The 21904-nt window shown below is 33.1% G+C and overlaps 1 protein-coding gene across 1 annotated transcript in view; it reads right to left on the bottom strand.

Annotated features, from left to right (window-relative positions):
• Nucleotides 1–21904, bottom strand: part of AHCTF1 (AT-hook containing transcription factor 1) — a 68559-nt gene that overhangs the window by 42003 nt on the left and 4652 nt on the right. The window contains 7 exon segments of the mRNA XM_039883261.1: nt 688–838; nt 1889–1973; nt 5678–5794; nt 7129–7336; nt 10934–11114; nt 14253–14506; nt 16311–16438. Of these exon segments, the coding sequence (XP_039739195.1) occupies nt 688–838; nt 1889–1973; nt 5678–5794; nt 7129–7336; nt 10934–11114; nt 14253–14506; nt 16311–16431 (1117 nt within the window). The 5' untranslated portion in view covers nt 16432–16438.

The following is a 21904-nucleotide window of genomic DNA, read 5'->3' on the forward strand; positions in this document are numbered from 1 at the left end:
AAAACTGGATCACTAACACAGATGTGGAGACTAGGACAGAGACATCTCGTGTGGATGAGCTAAGAGAATGAATCTCGATAAGAACACAAACAGTCAGAACTCTAGTGAGCGCTCCCAGAACTGAACGAACCTATCACATTAGCACATGTACTCCTCACACCCACTCTTTACAAAAGGTATAAATGTATTATGTCACTCACAGATGGGGAAAGAGGATCAGAAATATTAAATCATTTGTCAAAGGTCACAACTAGTGACAGAGCTGGGATGAATTCATGTTGGATTCATGTTGTGATTCCAGGAAGAAGGAATCACACTAAAGGAGGCAGAGAAAATATTCAAGGCAACCAAAGCATGTTTGCAATATGTGTCTCAAAAAATACACAGAGAAAAACATTATTCAGAGACTATCTATACTGGTAAAAATGAGACCTCATTTCTGTTTGTGTTTTGAGACCTGGATTAAAATACAAGGATTCCTCATTTCCTTAATCTGTTCAATTCTTGAGTTCTACTTAACAATCTGAAGAACAAGAAATACCCAATATTTCACACAGACCTAGATAAATTCCATATTCAGTATTCCACTTTTTTATTGCCAGGAGTGTACACTCTAGAAACCAGTATCTGTCATAAATTTTAAATCAAGCATTTACATGATATATAGTAAGAATATTTTTAACTAACCTTCACTTGTGCCTTCTTCCCTGTCACCATGAGATCGAAATTTCTCTATACTCTGGCATCCCAACAACTTGGTATTATTAGTCTGTCCCCTCAAAGGAAACATGCCACCTGTAAGGTCCAGTGTGTATCTTTCTTCACAGTACTCTAACCCCTGAAATATAAAATGTGCAAAAATCTTTATCTTAATAAGATTCTAAGCAAAAAGTCAGTCTAAAATTAAATGTTCTCTAAATTTAAAGATTTCTTACACAAAACAAAGAGAACAAACAAAAATTAAAGAGAACATGTCACTGATAAAGGCTCTAAAATTTTATAAAGCATAAAACACAGATAAAACACTAGATTTAGTCTCAAAAGTAATTACCAATAAATTTTCTAAAGCTGATATCAAGCATGGGAACCTTCACACACCACTGGTTGGAGTGTAAACTGGACTAACCATTAACATTATATATACACATACTCTAGGCCAGCAAACCTACACACCTGTGTTCTCATTGAAATCCTTGCTTAAATTTTTTTTGCTTAAATGTGTGATGCTTGCCGCTGTCCTTAGTTCACAAGTGGCGCCAGCAGAAGCACGTGTAAAAAAAAAAAGAGAGAGAATCAGAAAAAGATTTATAAAACTTTCCCTAGAAAAATCATAAAAATGCTCCATATAATTCAGGGACTCATGGATTCCCATCCCTATAACCTCAAACACTAGGTTAAGAAAGTCTGTTCTAGAAAATAGAAAATGAGGGTTGACCAAATATGGCTATGAGCAACAGCACCCCAATATTTCTTCAAGAATTCATCTAGAAAAAGTCGTCTGAAAGACCAGATGCATTTACCCTCTTTTACAATTAATTGTTAAGGGGAAAGACTGTTTATAAAGTCACTGTTGGTTTATTGCTTGATATGCTAGAGCAACAAAGCAGGGTTATTTTTCTTGGGTACCAATTAGGCCACAAGCTTCAGTTTTGTCCAATCCCCTTATTTTAGAGGAAAGTGATACCTGAAGAAGTTAATAGTGTCACCTTGATAAAACAGCTAGTCTCCTAATCCCTAATCTAATACTTTTTCCATTATATTATGAATACAGTATTAACTTAAATATAAGAATAACTTTTCAATATCTGAATATCTAAAAACAGACTTAAAACAGGTAAATAATGAATGAAGTGGTAACATGAAGCTCTATCACCATTACACCATTTACCTCATATAAGGTTTGTCCTGATGCCGAACACTTTCTATCACCAAAGGCCAGCTGAAGCAGATGTAAACTCAAAACATCACCTTCCCTGAAAGAAACAGAAATTACCTAAATATCATATTAATACATTAAGCATTTCTTACTATCCAAATAAACTTAGTATGCATACAATATTAAGTGCATGTGACAAAACTAAGCTCACTGTGAAGAATTCAGTTTTATTTGGCTGATATCAAAAAATGCAGTCCTTTGAAACTAAAACAGATTTTTAATCTTTTATTGATTTTAGTTAACTTAAGCTGATGTTGTCTGCATATGTTAGGTGACACCTTATGTAGCAGAGACTATAACTAGTTGCTTAGTATTCCTTCTCTCCTTCTTTAATAGGTATGCTTTAGTTAGACACAGGGCTGCCTAAAATATACTATATTTCCCAGCTTCCTTTGCGGCTAGGTACAAGAGGCCCAAGTTTCGGCCAATAGGATGTAACCGGAATTATCCTATGGCAACTACATAAAACCTTCTTCAAGGTTTTTTGCTTTGCTCCTTGTCCTCTTGCTCATTCTTCCTGATCCCCTCCTTCATATTGTGAGGCTTCTACCTAGAAAGATGTTGTCCTGCACCATGAAGATGAGGGCATTACGGAAAGGATATAAAGCAAAGATAACAAATCAACTCTGCACTGCTCAAGTACAGAATGCAGTAAATATTAAGAGTACAGATTTCTAAGCCACACTGTCTGAATTTGAAATCTTATTCTTACTGGCAGATCTTTCTTAAAACATTTTTTACTTGGCTTCCAGGATACCACACTCTCCTAATGTTCCTCATACTACACTATCCTTAGTTCTCTGCTGGCTCTTCTGCCCTCTTATTCTCAATCTCCAATTATCTCTAAATACAGAAAGTTTCTAAAGCTCAGTTCCCAGCTCTCTTCTCTGGCTATTCTCATTCTCTCTGAGGCCAGTACTCAACTGATTGCTTATTATTTGAATCACCAGAGAAGCTTTGAAAAAAATACTAACGCTGAGGGCCTACCATCAGAAATTGAGTTAACTGGTCTAGAGTAGCCAGACCATATTCAAAAACCTACCTCAGCAGGGTCTACAGGGCCCTACAAAAACTCATTCTACTTGTCTGGCTTCATCTATGACTACTCCGCACTCTACCCTTGCTGGCCTTGCTTTTCTCTGAGACGTTTTACTATGGCCTTTGTATTCTTTCCCCCAGATCTTCCCATGGCTCTCCCCACTACCTGCCCTGACAGACTTCATTTAAATCTCCCTAACTATACTACCTAAAATAGCAGTTTCCTACTTTACTACACTACGTATCTCCTTTCCCAGCTTTATTTTTCTGTATCACTATTTGAAATTATATTAGATATATGTTCTAGTATATTTATTTACTATGTCTTCCTCACTGAAATGCAAAATCTAGAACAAATTTGTCTTCTGCATCTCTACGTTCTATAGAACAGTTACTAGCACACAGTAGATGCCCAATAATTTTGTTGAATGAATAAATACATGGACACAAAGCAAAGACTGCCTCTAAAAGACCAAATATTAAACAGGATAAACTGAATACAACCAACATTAAAGGGAAAAATAAAAGTCGGTTTTTTCATTCACTTTTCCATTACTATAAAACTAAATGTGGCTTTAATTATAATTGATTAGCACTATGGCAACAATTTAAGATCTATACTCATGAAATTTTGTAGTGGTATAGTCACTCTACAGTGATTCTTTTTTTCCTATTATTTTGTTCAAACTATCACTGTGGTGGGGATGGGGGAGAGAAAGACCACATCACCTGTCTTTCTTATTTAAACTTATCATCTAAATTGACATTATTTTAATCATAATAAGAATAAGGTGCTGGGAGATTCAATGACCAGGGGGATGGAAGAAGAGACTTCGTTATATTACACACCTTTGTAAAATAAGAGACTAATCTAAGAATGATTTAAATAGAGTTCCTGATGTGTATATATGTACTATTTATATATGTGAATATATGCTGCTCATATACACATATAAACAAATGTAAATAATTTTGTATACAATTTACGGGAGTTCACTATGTAGACTGCCCTATGTCTACCCACAGACCACAGGTCAGGAATCCTGCTTTAAATCATATTACATACAAATACATACTAATATATATCATAGCCTTCATCAGATTCTCAGGGAGGTGCCTAACATAATTTAAGGATCCTAAACAAAGATTAGAAGTCCACAAAAATACCATTCTCAAAAAAATATCTAACATTAATAGTACTGACAAATGCAACATAAAAAATAATCTAAATTATAAATTAAATTAACCTCGCCCTATTAAAAGACAATTTAGAGTCCTAGAAAGTGGTTTAAAAATCCTTAGAGAATTGTTCCCATGTGTCAATTACTCAATGTGTTGTGGATAATGAAGATAACTAAATATGGGGCCATCACTATAAGAAAAACAGAAAACACAGTTTTGTCTATATTTCAAACTGTGATTCATTTGTGCTTGGAATGCATACTCTGAAAACTACTTCAAAAAAGGACTAAAGGAAGTGCATATAGTTCACAAGAACTTTAGGAGAAAAAAAATCAGGAGTAGAGAAAGTTGAGATAGCTTCATGATTTTAAGGACAGAGTGAGCATCACTTATAACTTTAAGAGGGAACCCCTCTAGACCTTTGTGTGGGAATTTAGAAAAAGGAAAAAAAAAATCCACACAAAGAATAAATTTATAGAACTTACCATCCCAAGAGACAGTATTAGAAGGAAAAGTAAGTGAAATAAAAAAACTGTCTAGATAAACGTGCCCCTTCATTCCTTACCACACACAGCCTTCACAAGGCTCATTCTTTACTGCTGCTGGCCCACATTATACTTGGGTGGAAATATGGATTTGACTCAATGAGGAGTATCCCAACAGCTGTCTCTATATTTTCATTTCAATTTTTCTCCAGGGTTGACAAATTTCCTAAGTGGCAAATTGTTTCCTCATTGACTTACTACAATGTAAGGCAAAACAAAACCTCAAAGTGGGAACATCTAATACAAAAACCCAAACTGATCGAAATTCAAGTACTTAAAATCTAAGGTAGGATGGGTCTTGGGAAGAGAAAGTACTGACTGGGAGCCATGAGTTCTCAAGATCAAGGCATTTATACCACCAACATAATTGTTTCAGTGATCATCAAAGACCTAAATACCAAAGGAAAAATAAGAGAAAATCAATTGTTACGCTATTCTAGCACTGGAATCGAACAAGCTTAACCAGTCAGAAATTAAACTGAAAAGAAATATTTCTCACGAGTTGTAGTCGGAACGAAATTAGAGCTTATGACACAGGGGAAATTAACCAAATAATTCCTAAAAATATACTGTAAATGCAAGTAGAAAGACTAGAAAACACAGGGATAAATAAAAATGAGCAGCATACAAACAAATAGAAAAAATAAGATTATAAAAGAGAAAAGACGTTCTATGAAAGAACGTGGAAGGCCATAAAAATTGCCTAATGTATTAAGAGGTTGCCTAACTCACCTGTGTTGGCTTACTCTTTGAAATAACATTGAAACAAGTCAAGCAAGCAGTTTCTTCTCCCTGATATCTTAAGATTACTCGAACAATCATTTAACTTTAAAATCATTTCAACTACGATTTACTAATTCATTAAATTATGTTGCTTTCACTAAAAGAGACAACATAGTACAAAGCTTTCCTAAAGAAATTAATTACTGCTCCATTTTTGACAAATATTTTTAAAAACCACATGTATCACACTTACCCATCTTGTGTAGACTGAACAGCCCACAAGTAACAGCAATTACGAGGATCATTCTCAGGTTCCTGGAAAGTGACAGCATATACAGGAACTCTCCCACCTTCCAATTGTGTGTAGTATCTATAAAAGGCACAAAAATTAATACACTTCATACTTTCAAGTTATAACTTCATGAAAAAGGAAGAAAGTGCCTCAATGTAAGAATATGAGTTAGAGCAATTACTGTTTATATGATCTTACCTTAAAAAACAAGCAGGGTACAAAATATCAAGACAATGGGCATAGCAGCCATCTCCCAGGGAGAACTCGGAAGGGTTAAAATAACTAAAGCACATGTACATATGTATAAGTGAACTAGTCCTCCCAGTCATATAAATGTATGCCACTGCTCCCCAGTAAGAAGTACCCTAGAAAGAGATGAAATACTGGCCACGACACTCCATATCAGCTGTTTGGGTTTAGAGTCAGTTTCCTCATTACTATCAGAATGAGTTAGAATCTAAAGTGTTCCCATAAACACTTTAAAAGTGTAATTAGCCAAAAGATGACAGTGCTAGAGAAAACACTGTAGAAGCCAGGTTTTCCAGGTACTCCCTTAGTAACAATTTAGACACGAGCGTGTAAAAGAGGATCAGCAAAGAGAGCTGAAATGGACTTCCCATAGGGAGCTACTAGGGAATAGCATCACCACTTTATCACTGGGACTTTGCAGAGAAATTTGACTTTGAGGAAGTGCAAGGATAGTCATTGTTTACCTAAGAGATTTCTAACACTCTAATATCATCAAAGAACCCAACAATAAGAAATGAGCCTGGTGTGAGATGAGAGAATCTTGTTATTTTTCATCTCTCTTTCCTTCATGTCATTTATTACCAAACTCAGACAACTAAGTACCAATCTGTTGGCAAGACTAACTGAGCAGAAAGTTGGAAGGGTGACTATTTGTTGACTCGTTTGCAACTAAATTACTAATATGCCTTGAAAAAAAAATGAAGAAATATTAAATTGACAACTGAAGACAAGTAGGTGTCTACTTAAGTCTTAATACAGTTTAAATTAAAAATCTATAATGCCTATTTGCTATCTCCCTCAATAAAGTTATTTCCTCAGCAATTTTAACAATGTAAATATTAATAAAATATCAATTTAATTATATTTGAGAGAAATTTTTCACAGCGTAAACAAAATGTAGTTTATAGTCACGTTTTACTAGCAAATTGAACATAATAACTGAAATGCTTTTTAAATATACACTGAAAGAAATCTAAATTTATGTGTTGTCATTCCTTTATTACATCAAATTATAAATCAATGCACTGGAAAATTACGCTCACTTATTCAATCATTAACCTATCTTACTTTTTTCTCTTTAAGATAATTTTTAAATATTAACAATTAAGTACAAGTTATATTCAGAAAGAAAACACCAGTAATCAAATAAAAGTTATACTTACTCTCTTTTCATGCTTTTCATATTCCAAAGTGCTAGATAGCCATCAGAAAAACCTACAGCAAGCTGATTTGTCCTGTGTACATAACTAAGAGTTGAAACAGCTGTCCCTGATGGGCCCACCAACTGGAAACACAGGTGGCGCCCTTCTCGCATGACATTTTCTCTGATGTGTGGGACTTCAGCTGGGATGCCAGTGATGACTTCGAGGTCTAAAACAAACAAAAAAAATAGAGAGATTAACAAACTATGAACAGCATAAAAGCAAACATATCACCCATTATTCAAGCTGCAAATGAAGACTATCAGTGTCAAGCAAAATAAGATAAAAACAGCCACCCTTATCTACTTAAATCATATGATTTTCAAAATACGTTTTTAGCTAAAGAATTTAAAAAACCTTATAGTATATATCAAATATCTAAAAGTAGACTCTTTTAAAAAAGGAATAAACAATTTCGTTAAGAATCATAAATAAGGCTGATAGTTTCTTTATTCAAATTTAGAACTAGCCACTCAAATATTCCTCTTGGAGAAATGGCTGGTTTCAGGTCTGGGCAGAAAATATATAAGATGAGCCTGGCATATCTTGCGTCAGAAATCTAAGCAGCTATCAAAGTCTAAGGGAGATTTGTCGAACTATATAAAGGAGCTCTTATTAGCAAAAACAGAACATTCTAGGCATCAAAAAACAATAATGAAAACGAATGAATGAAACACATTATTACATATGTAAAACCTCATGAGTTCCTGCCTGCCTCACCTACAAAACATCTTACTGAATCATTGGAAATAACTGGGTACCAGCTTCTTACTCTGAAAATTAGTAAAGAAATACTATGCACTTATCCCAACAAACAACTAGCCCTAGATAATGAGAAAATTCTTCTTTAGATTAACAGAATTTTGAAACCATCGTTTTTGCAGCCCCTAATGAAGGAAGAGATGTAGGCAACAATCTCAATAGATGAAACGATCAATTTAGAATAGGATTTTTCAACCTTAGCTCTGCTAACATTTTGGGTCAGATAATTCTTTCCTGTGGGGGGCTGTCTTGTGCACTGTAGAATGTTAAGCCGCATCCCTGGCCTCTACCTTCTAGATGCCAACAGCACTATCTCCCTCCAGTAGTAACAACCAAAAATGTCTCCAGATATTACTAAATCTTTCCTAGAGGGCAAAAATCACCCCCAGTTGAGAACCACGATAAAAAGGTTGATGGGAAACTTTAAATAGGAAAGATCATGCTGTCATTATCTGAACCCACCAATCACTAAATGTGAAACAAGATACCAAGTGCTTCTTGATGTCATACAGTATGAAATACCCAGCACTTCTCAAGTGTCTTTGCCAAACGTTAAAGCTGAATTAATCAGATAACTTATAGTTGCAGAAAATATGAAATGTAAATGACACATGAAACAGATAAATCCAAGATGTAATGTATTATACCAGATTACTTCTTCAGCAAGTCAGTGGTACTAAAAATAAAAAAAGACAGGATAGCGGGAGAATTATTCTACATTCAAGGAAACATGACGTCATGTGTAATGTGTGACCTTGTTTGTAACCTGATTCAAACAATCTAAATGCAAAAAGATGTTTTAGAGATAATTACAGCAATGTGATTATTAGACTATACCAAGGAATTATTATTGTTGTTAGGAGTGGTAATGGCACCATGATTGTGTAAAATAATAATTATTTGCTTTAAATTAATTTAGAGGAAAAGGGAAAAAAGAGAAATGAAATAAAATAAATGTACACATATGGCAAATTTTGAAAACTAATTTGACTTTGGGTAATGGGTATGAAGGAATTCTTATATTACGTACTTGAAGATGTCAGAAATCTTTAATAAAAAAAATTATGCAGGCCTGTGTATTGATACAATAGTTATGCAAGGGCAGATTCCCTCAATGCTATTATGAAGGGGGGTAAAATCATATCACACTGTACCTGAATGGTTACCCTTCTGCTTCTGATTTTTTTCAGAAAATAGCAAATGATTAAAATTTGCTAGAATGAATGGAATATTGTAAACTTATTCAAGAGAATATGGCAAACTGTATATCAACTGTTATGGCAGGATATATAAGAAATACCATTAAGTTTGGAAAACCTGCAAAACAATATTTATAGTATGATAAATGTTAAGAACTTCATTTTCTACATTATTTGTACTTGTAGTTGTAATAGTAAGTTACTTTTGCAAACAAAAAAATCAATTTTTGTATTAAATTCCAACACTCAATTTTTGTTATAAAATTCAATGGCTTCATAGTTTTCATAATTGAGAAATGGTTCTGAATCTCTGATCACAATCCAGAGTTTCATTATAAAGTTATCTTTGTGCTAAATTAAGCTGATTGTTGACTTCTGAAATAAAAGATGTTTTAACTTTTTGATCTGAAGTTTTAATTATGAATACAGCGTATTAATTAGCCTTATACCTATAATAACATCTACAGAACACACTCTGTAACAAAACTTCAAGACTAGTTAAATTCTTTATCGATTTTCTCTAAAGACTAAACCATTTCTAATATACTATGAATTCATTTTACTGTTATTTTTGCTAATCAATTCTTTTCATTTAAACTTTACCCAAGATTTTATTAATCAATCAGATCTTTATACATATCAAAATTTAAGGTATAATCTTTTTATTACTATGAGAATTATTTTTATGTGCAAATGTGGCCATTATTTTTACCAAATCAAATTTTTTCAGTTCTTATTTTGCGGATTTAAATTTAGTCCAGATGAGGAGGGAAGAAGGAGGGAGACAGAGTAAAGGGGGTCAAATATATGGTGACAGAAAGAGATCTAACTATAGGAGGTGAACACAGTGTAAATATATATATACCTTACTGCTAGAAAATAAATAAATAAATAAACAAATAAATTTAGTTCAGATGGTCTGGTTCCTCAGTTAATTTCTGGTCAAATATAATTTCTACCACTTGCAGTTTTAATGTTTTATTACTTATCAAATTTTTTATTAGTTATGCATTTTATAAGTTGGGATAAAATACTGGTCATCTCGATTTCTTAGCTAATCCATAAATGAATAGATCTGCAATATTACACCACCGCTTTAAAATTCAAGAGGGTCCTCAAGGTCAAATGGCCCTTTCCTGAATCTTTATAAGCATTATACATGTTTTAAAAGTTTTTAAGTTAGCTCTCCTCCCTTCATAAACCAATCAAATAAGATTCACGTCGTTAAAAAAAAAAGCATGAAAGCACTTGATAAAGAGTACATTTACAAATACGAGCATTAGTATTAAATGGGAAAAAAATGTCTTCACTTTTTTTGAATTTGAGTAACGTTAGTTCTATTTCAGGATGTTATTTTGTGAGGGAAGACTTTCAATTACTCTGTTATTTCCTAATAAATTATTTTTTTTGTCTTGGTCTCACCACAGGAACATAAACAGCATGCAAAAACACCAAGCTAGATCCTACGTGGATGGATAATTTTATACTGTCTGATAAGGATCAAGATTTTTAAACCTTTAGCCCTTCTTCTGACATTTACTAGATATTATGCAAATGTGTATCTGAAAACAAGTAAACCAATAACCCTAACTCTTTCAAGATCTATTTTAGTATATGAACACTTAATAAAACAGACTAACATGCGAAAAGTATTCAGTGCCCCAAACAACAGGTCCATACAATAAGAGAAACAAAGATACATTAAAAAGTTTCTATAAAAAATTTTTTGACAATTTTAAAAAATCAATCCCTTACATCAGACTATTCAAGTGCTCAATTTTGGGTTTCAAGCAAAGAATGATTACCTGACGCCTCTACTTCATTCTGACTGCATGACAAGTCATCCAGACACAGGTCAATAAGAAGGATCTGTCCAACATCAGTTACCACAGCTGCCACACCAAAAAGCCAGCGTAGACTTGGGTGTAAATGCTGAGTGCTTGCACTGGCTCCTCCATGATTAATTATAGGTTCAATTGCTGTAACCTAGAAAGTAGAATATATGATTTGCTTTTCTTATATAAAATGAGAAAATACAATTAAAAACATATTTTGAGGTTAAAGCTGGTTATAATAGATTTAAACATTTTCTAATATTAAAATCATAAATCTGCATTTGAATTTGCAAATCTGAATAACAATGAAATTTTCCAAAAGGAATTACACCATTATTTCAATATATAACAAATCATGCAGTTGGAATAACTGATGTTTATTGAGTTTAATATAAGCCAAGCATTGTGGTAATTGATTCATTTAATATTCACAATAACCCTTTGATATTGGACTGTATGTAATTATACCTGTTTAAAGATGAAACATCCAGAGGCTTAGAAAGTTTGGCTGAATTATTCAAGTCACACATTCATTAAGTGTAAAACGCAAACCTAGATTTTTCTCACTTTAAAGCTCATTTTAACCAGCTACTCTATGATTATATAGCCTCTTCTCTTAAGAGTAAAAATAAATTATTCCAGAAAATTTTTGTTTACTTTAAAACAAAAGTCCTGTCTATGACTTAAAGCCTTAAGAGATTTAATATTCTTCAAAAGGTTTATATTATAATGGACTTCACACAAAACTTTAGCAGTGACTAAATCACATTCAACAAGGACTGAAGTTATTTAAAGAAAATCATACTTCAGCTACATTATGGAGTTATATTCCCCCCCTTCATCTCATGAATCACATTTTACATGTGTGTACCTAATACTCTATTTTATTTTATATTTAGCTTTCCTTCTGTTTCTTATTAATTAAATATAATATATCAGTATTTGGTGATTTCTACTATAATATCAATAGATGTCCTAGAAAGAATTCATTCATTATCAATGGTTTATGCATTAATATAAGATAAACTTTAATTTCAGGATTCAATTTATTATTATAGACAAAAGTGTGGCTGTCTATATTTCATTTGTACACAAAACATTCCACAGTGTTTCTAATTCTGAAAGACGTAATTTCATGAGTTGTCTTCCTTTTCTAAATTATGGTAATAATGTGTATAAATACTAAAGCATATTCTCTTCAATTTCCTCAGTGAGGGGTAAGGAATCACAGCTTGCATTACTCATACAAACACAATATGAAGTAATTGATAATGCTACCTTAATTAATTTTAAAATAAGGCAATTAAAAGCAAACAAATTTTAGGAGACGCTGTGCTCTAAACAAGTAAAAGAAACAGTTGACTGAACTTCTTTTGAAGTTACCTATCACCACTCTCCCAATTTTTTCTTCTATATTCCCTCTTCCATGTGATATCCAGCCATCCACCCAAATGAGCAACCAGGAACTTAGATTAAGTTTCTTCTCAAGTTTTTCTGACCCAAATGATCAACAAATCCTGTCCATGTTACCTCCTGAATATATGTTGAAGCTGTCCCAGTCTGTTTCTACTGTCATTTCCTTAATTCAGTTCATCATCATTAATGACCTGAACTACCCCAATCCAAGGAGCTTTTTACAGAATTTTGGAGGAGGCCCCTAACTGCAAACAAGGCCATTATAATCTCAATCCTCACCATTTCTGGCTCCGACTTCCTACTTCCCCTCTCCCCCAGCCATTCTAAATAAGTCTAGTTTTCCAATACTCCATATACTGTGACTTTTTACATGCTGGTCTCTTTACCTGAAATGTCCAATCTTTCTGAGTAGAAATAATTCAGGTGTCTTCCAAATTCAAATGCTTGACTTTATAGAAGTATTATAATTATGCTGTAAGCATATTACCCTTCTTCTGCTAGAGTACAAGCTTTCTGATAGCATGGACCAAGTTCAATTCAACCATTTAGCCTCAAAATCTAGCACACAGCACTCAATATATTGCTAAATTAATTCTGCCTTGAAAATCATCACCACTGGCAAGTATATATAAGATACCATGCTATCAATTACTTCAGAGCCCCACATTAGCCCACTGGGTCAGTTTCTTCAACTGTAAAAACATTATTTTGTCATTAAGCTCCCTTTTAATTTTAAAAACTCTTTGACTATATACGGTCTATATATATATATATATGCATACATACATTTTTATGTCTATCTAAGTGCATATTTTTTCACACCATGTATATAAAGAATTCTGCTCTTCCATGATTTTATATTTGTGTGTGTTTGTGTGTGCATTTATAAACAAATACATTTCCTCACCATGTATGGAAGAATAGCAATAAACCCTCCCAAAAACAGACTGAATTCAAAGTACTTCTATAACTACTACTGGATAAGATGTCTAGCATATATGAGGCATATATATATATATATATATATATATATATATATATATATATATTTTTGGTGAATATAAATGAATCTCCTATTCAAATACATTATTCAAAACTTAAGCAATAATGAAGACATGTTTTCCATATTGCTCCAAGGCTATAGGTGAATAACAGGTGTTTGAACTGCATGGGTCCACTTAAATGTGATTCTTTTTCAATACGTAGAGTACTATAAATGTACTCTTATGATTTTCTTAACATTTTCTTTCTTTAGCTTATTTTGTTGTAAGCATACACTTTATAAAACATATACAAAATATATGTTAATCAACTGTTGATGTTATTGGTAAGGCTTCCAATCAACAGTAGGCTATTAGTAGCTAAATTCTGGAGGGAGTCAAAAATGACATGCAGATTTTCAACTGCATGGGACGGAGTGGGTAAAGGGTGTCAGCGCCTCTAAGCCCTGCATTGTTCAAGAGTCAACTACAGTCTCTAACTAAGAGAAAAAAAGAGAAGAGAAATATATACCATAGCAATAAATATAATTTTTGTAAACTTTCAGTGTCCTCATAAAACACGAGATGAAAACAAGTCTCAGATGATACTTTTCATATAAAAGAATATCAGAACACTTACATATCACTATTCTTACTTTCTAATTTTCTAACCGAGAATAAGAAAGTTCCATTTCAAATGTTAAATTCCTTTGAAAAAGTAATATTTTTTACCTATTTTGAACTTTTTAATGAAAAATAACACATTCATAAAAGTAAATTCATTATAAGTGTACAGCTCAATGAATTTTCACAAAGTGAACAACACACCTGTGTAACCAGTAAGGGTTCAGTTTTGACAGAACAATGTCCACATTATCTTAAACAGTACCTACCCTTCCAGGAAGAACAACTGCTTTAACTACTCTCGATACACCAAGATCATAAAGACAGAGAATGCTTCCTTCGGCTTCCTCCAATCCGATTAACAATCCAGTCCTCTTCTGCCAAGAGAATTCTTTTACAGCTAGGACTATAGGTGGCTCTTCATTCACTCCACTGAACCTATATGCGGACAATCGCTCTCCTGTTAGAGAGTTTACTACTTCAAGTTGTGGACCACAAGCCAAGCAAGCAAGTCCATTTTTCCCTAGGAAAAAAAAAAAGCAAAAATGCTTTTTATTTTAATATCATATGTACACAATAAACCTAAACAGCAGTTAACTTTTACATATATAACATATATAGCTCCTTATATAAAACTTTACATATTATCTACAGATTGAAATCTAAACATTTATAAAATAGAGTGGTTCTAAAATTAGTAAAATAAATTGAACAACAATAAAATAATAATAATAAACATTCCGCAAAGGCACCATGCTATGTGATTAAATAAATTATCTCATTTACTCCTTGTCAAACTTTAATACAGAGATAAAGTTGCTAAACTTTCCTACAGTTAAATAATTTGCCCATTCAGTTAAACAACTAGCCACACAGCAACAAATATCAGAGCCAGAAGTGGATACCAAGTCTAACTCAAAAGCTTATACTTTAACTACATTATACCATTAAAGTAGGTGCTATGGGAGTTATAAAATATAACACATGATTCTATCCCCAAAGGGTTCAAAATCTGAGAAGACAAGACATAAGTAGCATAACAATAGAAATATCAGAAGTCCTTTTTGGCCCCATACTAGTCACGTTTGGATTTTACTCTGCATACAACGAAAACTTGAGAGTATTAAGCAGGACAGTGACAATCTGATTTATGTTTTTAAATGTTACTCCAGCTGCTATGCAGAGAATAGACAATAAGGGGGAAGCAGAGAGAAGTAGGGAAATGATAGCTATGCTAGGTTGGTGGCCATTAATAGGAAAAATGGATTGACTGGAGGTTCATCTTAGAGGCAGAAAAGGATCTGCTTGTTGATGAGTACGATATGACGAGGTGAGTAAACCAGGAAAATCAAAAACAGACCCTGAATTTTTCCTTGAACAGTAGACAGTGGTAACTTTAACTACTAAATTTGCGATGTTTCTCATACAGCTAAGTAGACAGTAGGATATACTAAATTATACCTGACGGGAAGCTATATAAATAAAGAAAATAGCATGGCACGGTGGGGACCATAAATACATAGGTTCAAAGCACATTTTTGCCACTTGCTATCTATGTAACTAAAATTAACTTACTTCGCCTATTTGATTCTCAGCTACACACAAGTGGCTTCTTAGAAAAGCCTAATACTTATCTCAATGAAAAGCTGTTACGGTGCCTGGCATATAGTAGGTACTGTTACTACTTTTAATAGCCAAAAGAATAGCACTGTAAATAGCTAAGTGACTGACATGTTTTTCTGTCTTCTTACTAGTAAGGATGGTTGTGAAATTCACTTTCAGAAAAGTCTTCTGCAATATCTTTCATTAGACCGAAATCCATAATTTAATGGCTCCTTTGGTACGATTTTCTGCTGTATTATATAATCTAAAACATATATTGAGAGCTTTTTCAGATTAATGAAATTAATAGATATGACTTTGTGAACATTTTGTATCATCCAGGACACTAAAATCATAATTTTTCTACTCATAAGACTGTTTAGGTTCTAATCCTAACTGACTCAATAAAACTTACTGATTTAAAAAAAAAAAACTCAGCTATGTATTATTTCTACTTTCCAAATGTAGATACTCAATATTAAAATATATAAAATATATTTTTAAAAAAGAAAAATGAACTATATTCTCCTCCAGTCACTAAAAATGTGTTCTAGAGTATGTATATTCTTACAAATGTAGTTATAGATATTATATATTTATATAGGACCACTCCAACCAGGTTCTGATTTTTTTCTCATCCACATTAAAGATACTGCAATAGATGTTTATTATCACTTATCTTACAAATTAATCGAATTGGTACATTTTCAGCAATATTATTTTACCTGCAGCAAACTTTCCACGAAGCACAGATTCCAATGTTATTTCATCTTCTCCAAGGGCTTGAACAGTCACCTCCGGGAAGTGCAGAAGACCACTAGTCACTTGTGCTGTTAAGTCGTGCATACTTCCACTGTAAATATTTTTAAAACATAACATTATTATGATATACTTCTATTACAATACACTTTATTATCTCTCAGAAGAAAAAGAAAAAGCCACCACCAAAAATAAACTGAGACTAAAAAATACATCTTATGTGCTTCTGGGTCTTAAGGTGTTCTCTCCTAAGAAAATATTTCCCAAACAGCCTTAGGAGAGTAAAATTTCATTAAATCAGATGTCTTAAGGATAATATATGATTATCTGAAAACTGGTTCAATGCAATTAATCTTATTGCCTGACTCTCAAAGAACACTTCACAGACAATAACAAAAAAAAAAATGTATTTTACAAAATTACTGCTACAATAAAAGGAGAATCCATGAAAAATGTCCAAATCCATAGTAACCTCAGGAATTGAGTCTGACACATCATTAACTAGACAGAAAAAAAAACATCTAAAATTATCTTTCATTTTCAATATATAGAAGACTAAACTCCCTGAATAACCCTCCCATTGTAAACGATCAAAAATGGCAGTTAAAATGTAAATATATCATTTTGGATGATTACTGAGTTGACAAAGCCAAAAGTGAAGAGATGTAGGACTTTTGAAAGACATGTAAACTGGCTTGGGCCTTGAGAGTTAACTATTAAATCTAGTCCTGGTGACCTTGATCTTGTTTTCAGCACTCTGAGATCCCCAGAGGCAGAAGATAAAGCTTAGGGCTAACAGAGCCAAAGCAAGCTACAAGCCTCCCCACCCCACCACTCCGTTAGACTAGGGGTATATCAGCAGCATAAAGGTGAGAGAACCAGCCATAATTCAAGATAGGGAACAATAAAACTGTTTTGACCTTAGCTTTAAGTCACTACTCAGAAAATTTCCCTTTGCACAAATTAATGGCCAGAATTTAAACTATGTTATCTGAAAACACTCAGGTAAAGACTTTATTATAAAGTATTCTCAGGTTGGTAATCCTCCCAAGAAACCCACAGAAATCACCAAATATTCTCTGGAATTTCAGAGTTCTCAAAGATGAAGTTCCAAAGAAAATGAGTTCGCATCAAAATAACAAAACATAACAAGGATACCACAATCAAAAGCCAGCAGAATCAGTCTATCAAAGACTTCAGATATTGAAATCAGAAAACAGAAAATATGTATGTTTAATCTGCTTTAAAAAATCTAAAGATTTAGCTTACTAATGAGAAACTTCAAAAATTAAAATGAAAACCGGTTGAGTAGATTTGAAAAAAATAGAACTTCTAGAATGAAAAATGAAATAAGTAAAATTTAGAACGATGGGAAAAACCCGACGGGGCAATGAGAATGCTGCAGCTGCATGCGGCAATATGGACAAACATCAGAATATAATATTAAACAATGAAAGTAGTAGAAAATACATGTAAATGATTACATTTATATAAAGCTAAAAACACTAAAATATTAAACAAAATATTGCCTAAAGATACAAATATATGTAGCAAAACTATGAATAAAACAAGGAAAGAATAAACATAAAATTCGCAACAGTACTTACCTTTGAGAGGAGGGAAAGGGGGTTAGAATGGAAAGGAATATACACAGGACTCCAAGGTAATAATAAAGTTCCTAAAATTTGGTGGTGAGTACATAGGTATCATCTTTATAACTTACAAATATTCTTTTGTGCCCACTCGACAAATAACAAACAACGAAGAGAAGACCTGTGTTTATAACACTAATAATAAGGAAGAGGCAATATTCTAAAAGATATTTCCCAGATTTGTAGAGATAAAATAATTCTCTGAAATCAGGAAAACCAGAGAATCCTAGGTAGAATAAAAAGAAATGACACTGACAACAGTAAAAGCCGGAAGTCTAAAACAGCTTCAAAATTCTAAGCAAAAATAACTGTCAACATATAATTATATATTACTGAAATTATCCTTAGGAACGAGGACAAAACACATTTTTAGACAAAAACTGACCTTATCACAAAAAGACCCTTTCCTTAATGGGAATTCTAAAGGATTATAGGTAGAAGACTTCAGGTAGAATAGTGATCAGACAGATGGTCTGAGATACAAAAAGAAAGGTGTGTCAAAGTACCAGTAAATAAACTGAAAAATCTAAAGTACAGATTACATAACAATAATAATGGCATAGTCCTCTTATTACCTGAGGGAATAAAGATACACTGGTTCACTTTAGACTCTGTTACATAGCTATGCTGAAAATATATACAGTTTACCCTTGAACAAGACTGCAGGGGTCCATTTATACGTGTTTTTTTTTTTCCCCAATAAATACTATAAACAGTCTCTCTTCCTTATAGTTTTCTTAATAACTTTTTTTTTTATTCTAGCTTACTTCATCCCTACCCACCATGTGGTACAGGAAGAGGTATAAACAAGAATGTATTTATCAGTAGTTTTCTAATAGCAAAATACTAAAAATAACCAAACAAGAGAATGAAGAGAAATGTGCCTTATTAGACAATAAAAACATACTATTACACTATAATAATTAAAACAATTTGCTAAGAAGGCAGTAATGGACAAATAGATCAATCAGACAGATAATCTAGACACAGAACCACAAAAATTCAGCAGATAAAAAAAGCACATTTTGATATATTCCAGAGAGGAAGTACTGACTATTCAATTAATGTATTGGTATAATCTGCTACTCATTCCAGCAAAGAAGTTACACATGGTTACCTACATGCAAACTATACAATCCTCTCTTAATATCTAGAAATTGAATAATATGTGTCTGTGCGTGCACACATTGACGTATACATCAATGAAGCAATACAGAAGAAATGAGCTCAAAAATCCGGAGAACTCTAATACCCTTCAGTTTGGAGAGAAGTAAACCAAAGGGGTGACTAGATAATCTTAGGAAAACTCCAGGAAAATTTCAGGTCCAGAAGCCTCTAATTACATGCGCCACAAACCTCAGCAGAGGGCCATCTTATAGGGCACTGAGGCTGATTTTGAGGAGAAAAGCATTTAAAGTCCAAAGGAGTCTCCCTGGCAGGACAGTGATCCCAGATACAAGTCATTTCACCAGGTACAAGGTTTCCCAGCAGGGACTACACTCAATTTTAACACTCAGCTCAAGTCACTTTCATAGAAGAAAATCAATACTCTCAAATGGAAACCTGTGGCAAAACAATAGTTTTAACAACCACTCAAAAGATCTTTCTTAAAAACAAACACCACTTTTCAAAGAAATAACTGTTGTATTAAAAGAATTATCCTAAATTTAATAATTCTTGTCCCTTAAATTTCAGTTTCTCTTATAAAATTAATTTTCTATAAAATAGCATTTACAGTTTATTCCATTTCATAGAACTAGTCTCTGCATGAATTCTTCTATCTGTGTATCTGCATACAGATGAGATGTCTGAAACAGTCAGACATCTCATAAAACAAAATCTAAAATAAAACAGGAAAAACAGGAGATATTTATGTAATCTCAGGATGGAAATCAACTTTAATATTCACTAACAATCAAGAAAATGCCATGTTAAGTCATGATACCGTTTTTGCCAACCACCGTTAAGGATATAAAGGGACACACATGTGCTTATCTACTCTTATGGGAAGCATAAACCCCGACAGCCTTTTCAGAGGATAATTTGCCAGATCATGATTTGACATGGACAAACCTACTGACATGGTAATTCTAGAACTTTTATCTCCTATAAGCAAAAGACTTACATCCTCTATCTCACTCATTTGGAGCAAGATCATCTGGAGAAAGAAATCCCTGTCACTCCATGACTTCAAATATTGTTATGTCACAACACAATTCCTTCCAAAGCAACAGACAGCACTAAGCACTTTCTATCTGGCTGCCACCAGGTCACCTCAAACTCAACATTTCCAAAATGAAACAATCTTTCTCCCTCCTCTTTAGAAATCTGTTCCTTTTCTTCTACTTCCTCTCTCAGTTAACGCTTCCATACACCTTCCCAGAAACTCTGAGGACCCAGGTAAAACAATGATTCTTTGAGAAACTTTCCTTGATGACGAGCCCCCTCCTTACTCCCTCACATCTGGGATAAGTTGTAATTCTCGTATTTGTTCCTAATGAACCTGGTAATTCCACCATCACGTATGGCATTTATCACGCTATATAAGTGCCTGTGTCCTCAACTAGACTGAAAGTTCTTAGGGGACAAAAATATACCTTACTTACCATTTTATTCCAATAGTTTCCATACTGTGGAGGTAGTACAAAATATTGGTTAAATGCATCAAAAAGTGGTGTCCTTTTCCTTTTTCTCTCCTTACCATGCAATGTAAGTGGTCACCAAAAACAGCCCACTTTACCCTCCTCCCCAAAAAATCTGCATTCCGGTCCATCATTTCTACTTCTAATAACCCAGCTTTTGTCAAATGCCTGATCTCTAAACTGTCTGGTCTTTCGACCTCCAGTTTCTTTTTCTTTTTTCTTTTTCTTTTTTTGTGTGTGTCCACAAAATTTTATTACTGACCTCCAGTTTCTTGTTCTTCATTGCCATTCTTATCCTTTACCCAAAGCTATATAAATAGCAAGTACTTAGGTCTCTCCCCATCAAAAAAAGTTTATGTAAAAAAAATTTTTAAGTCCCTCAAAAAGTTAATTAACAAAAGATATCTGTTAATTTTCTGTTCAGGCTATAAATGCTATTTTCTAGATAAAATTATAATCAACTACCTCAGAAAATATATATGCCACAATTAACTCAAGAAACTTTAAAAGTTATATCTGAGATTCTCTACTCATTTAAAGTGGAAGTCTGTTTATTACCTAAAACAGTTCCAAAAGTAAATTTAATACAGACATTAGATTATAATTACTATATAGTCAATGGAAAGTAATGACCATTAGCCACCAACTGAAAAACCTCTTATATTTTATATGATGGTCTGAGGTTTAACCTTTAGTTCCTGAAAGTATTATATTTACACAACTTGATCACAGCCTCCTCCTAAGAATCTTAGTACCAAAGAAAACTTTAAACATAGGTAGGAAAGGCCATAATCACATTGATATTATTTTGTTTTCCACTCTGATACTCTTCTACAACTTTGATAAAACCAGTCTAAAGGTAAATTGAAGTTTTCCTACTAAACTAAACATTTTCCTATTAAGTGTAAAACCAAAGTCATTTCTCCAGAGCTAAAACCTTCAGAATTCCATGTAGTAGCTATTCCCAAAGTGTATTCAGTGGAGTGTTCAGGGATATTCAGCAAAAAAGTTCCATGACCACTGCAATTCAATCAAAATCATCCCAAAAGAATTTTTTAAAGACTTTCACAAGATGATTCTAAAATTCATCTGAAAGAATAACGCGCAATAATCAATTTTTTGAAAATAAAATATAAATGTTCTATTTCTTACGCTGGATGTGTTTGCTGTTGTTACATTGTTTTTAAAATAAAACAAAGATTATGATGTGGAAGTACTGGCTCAAACAGTCACACTATTTAAAAAGTGAATTTAATTTCTACTCCA

This window comes from Pteropus medius, unplaced genomic scaffold, assembly GCF_902729225.1.
Source record: "Pteropus medius unplaced genomic scaffold, Ma_sr-lr_union100, whole genome shotgun sequence".
NCBI lineage: Eukaryota > Metazoa > Chordata > Mammalia > Chiroptera > Pteropodidae > Pteropus > Pteropus medius.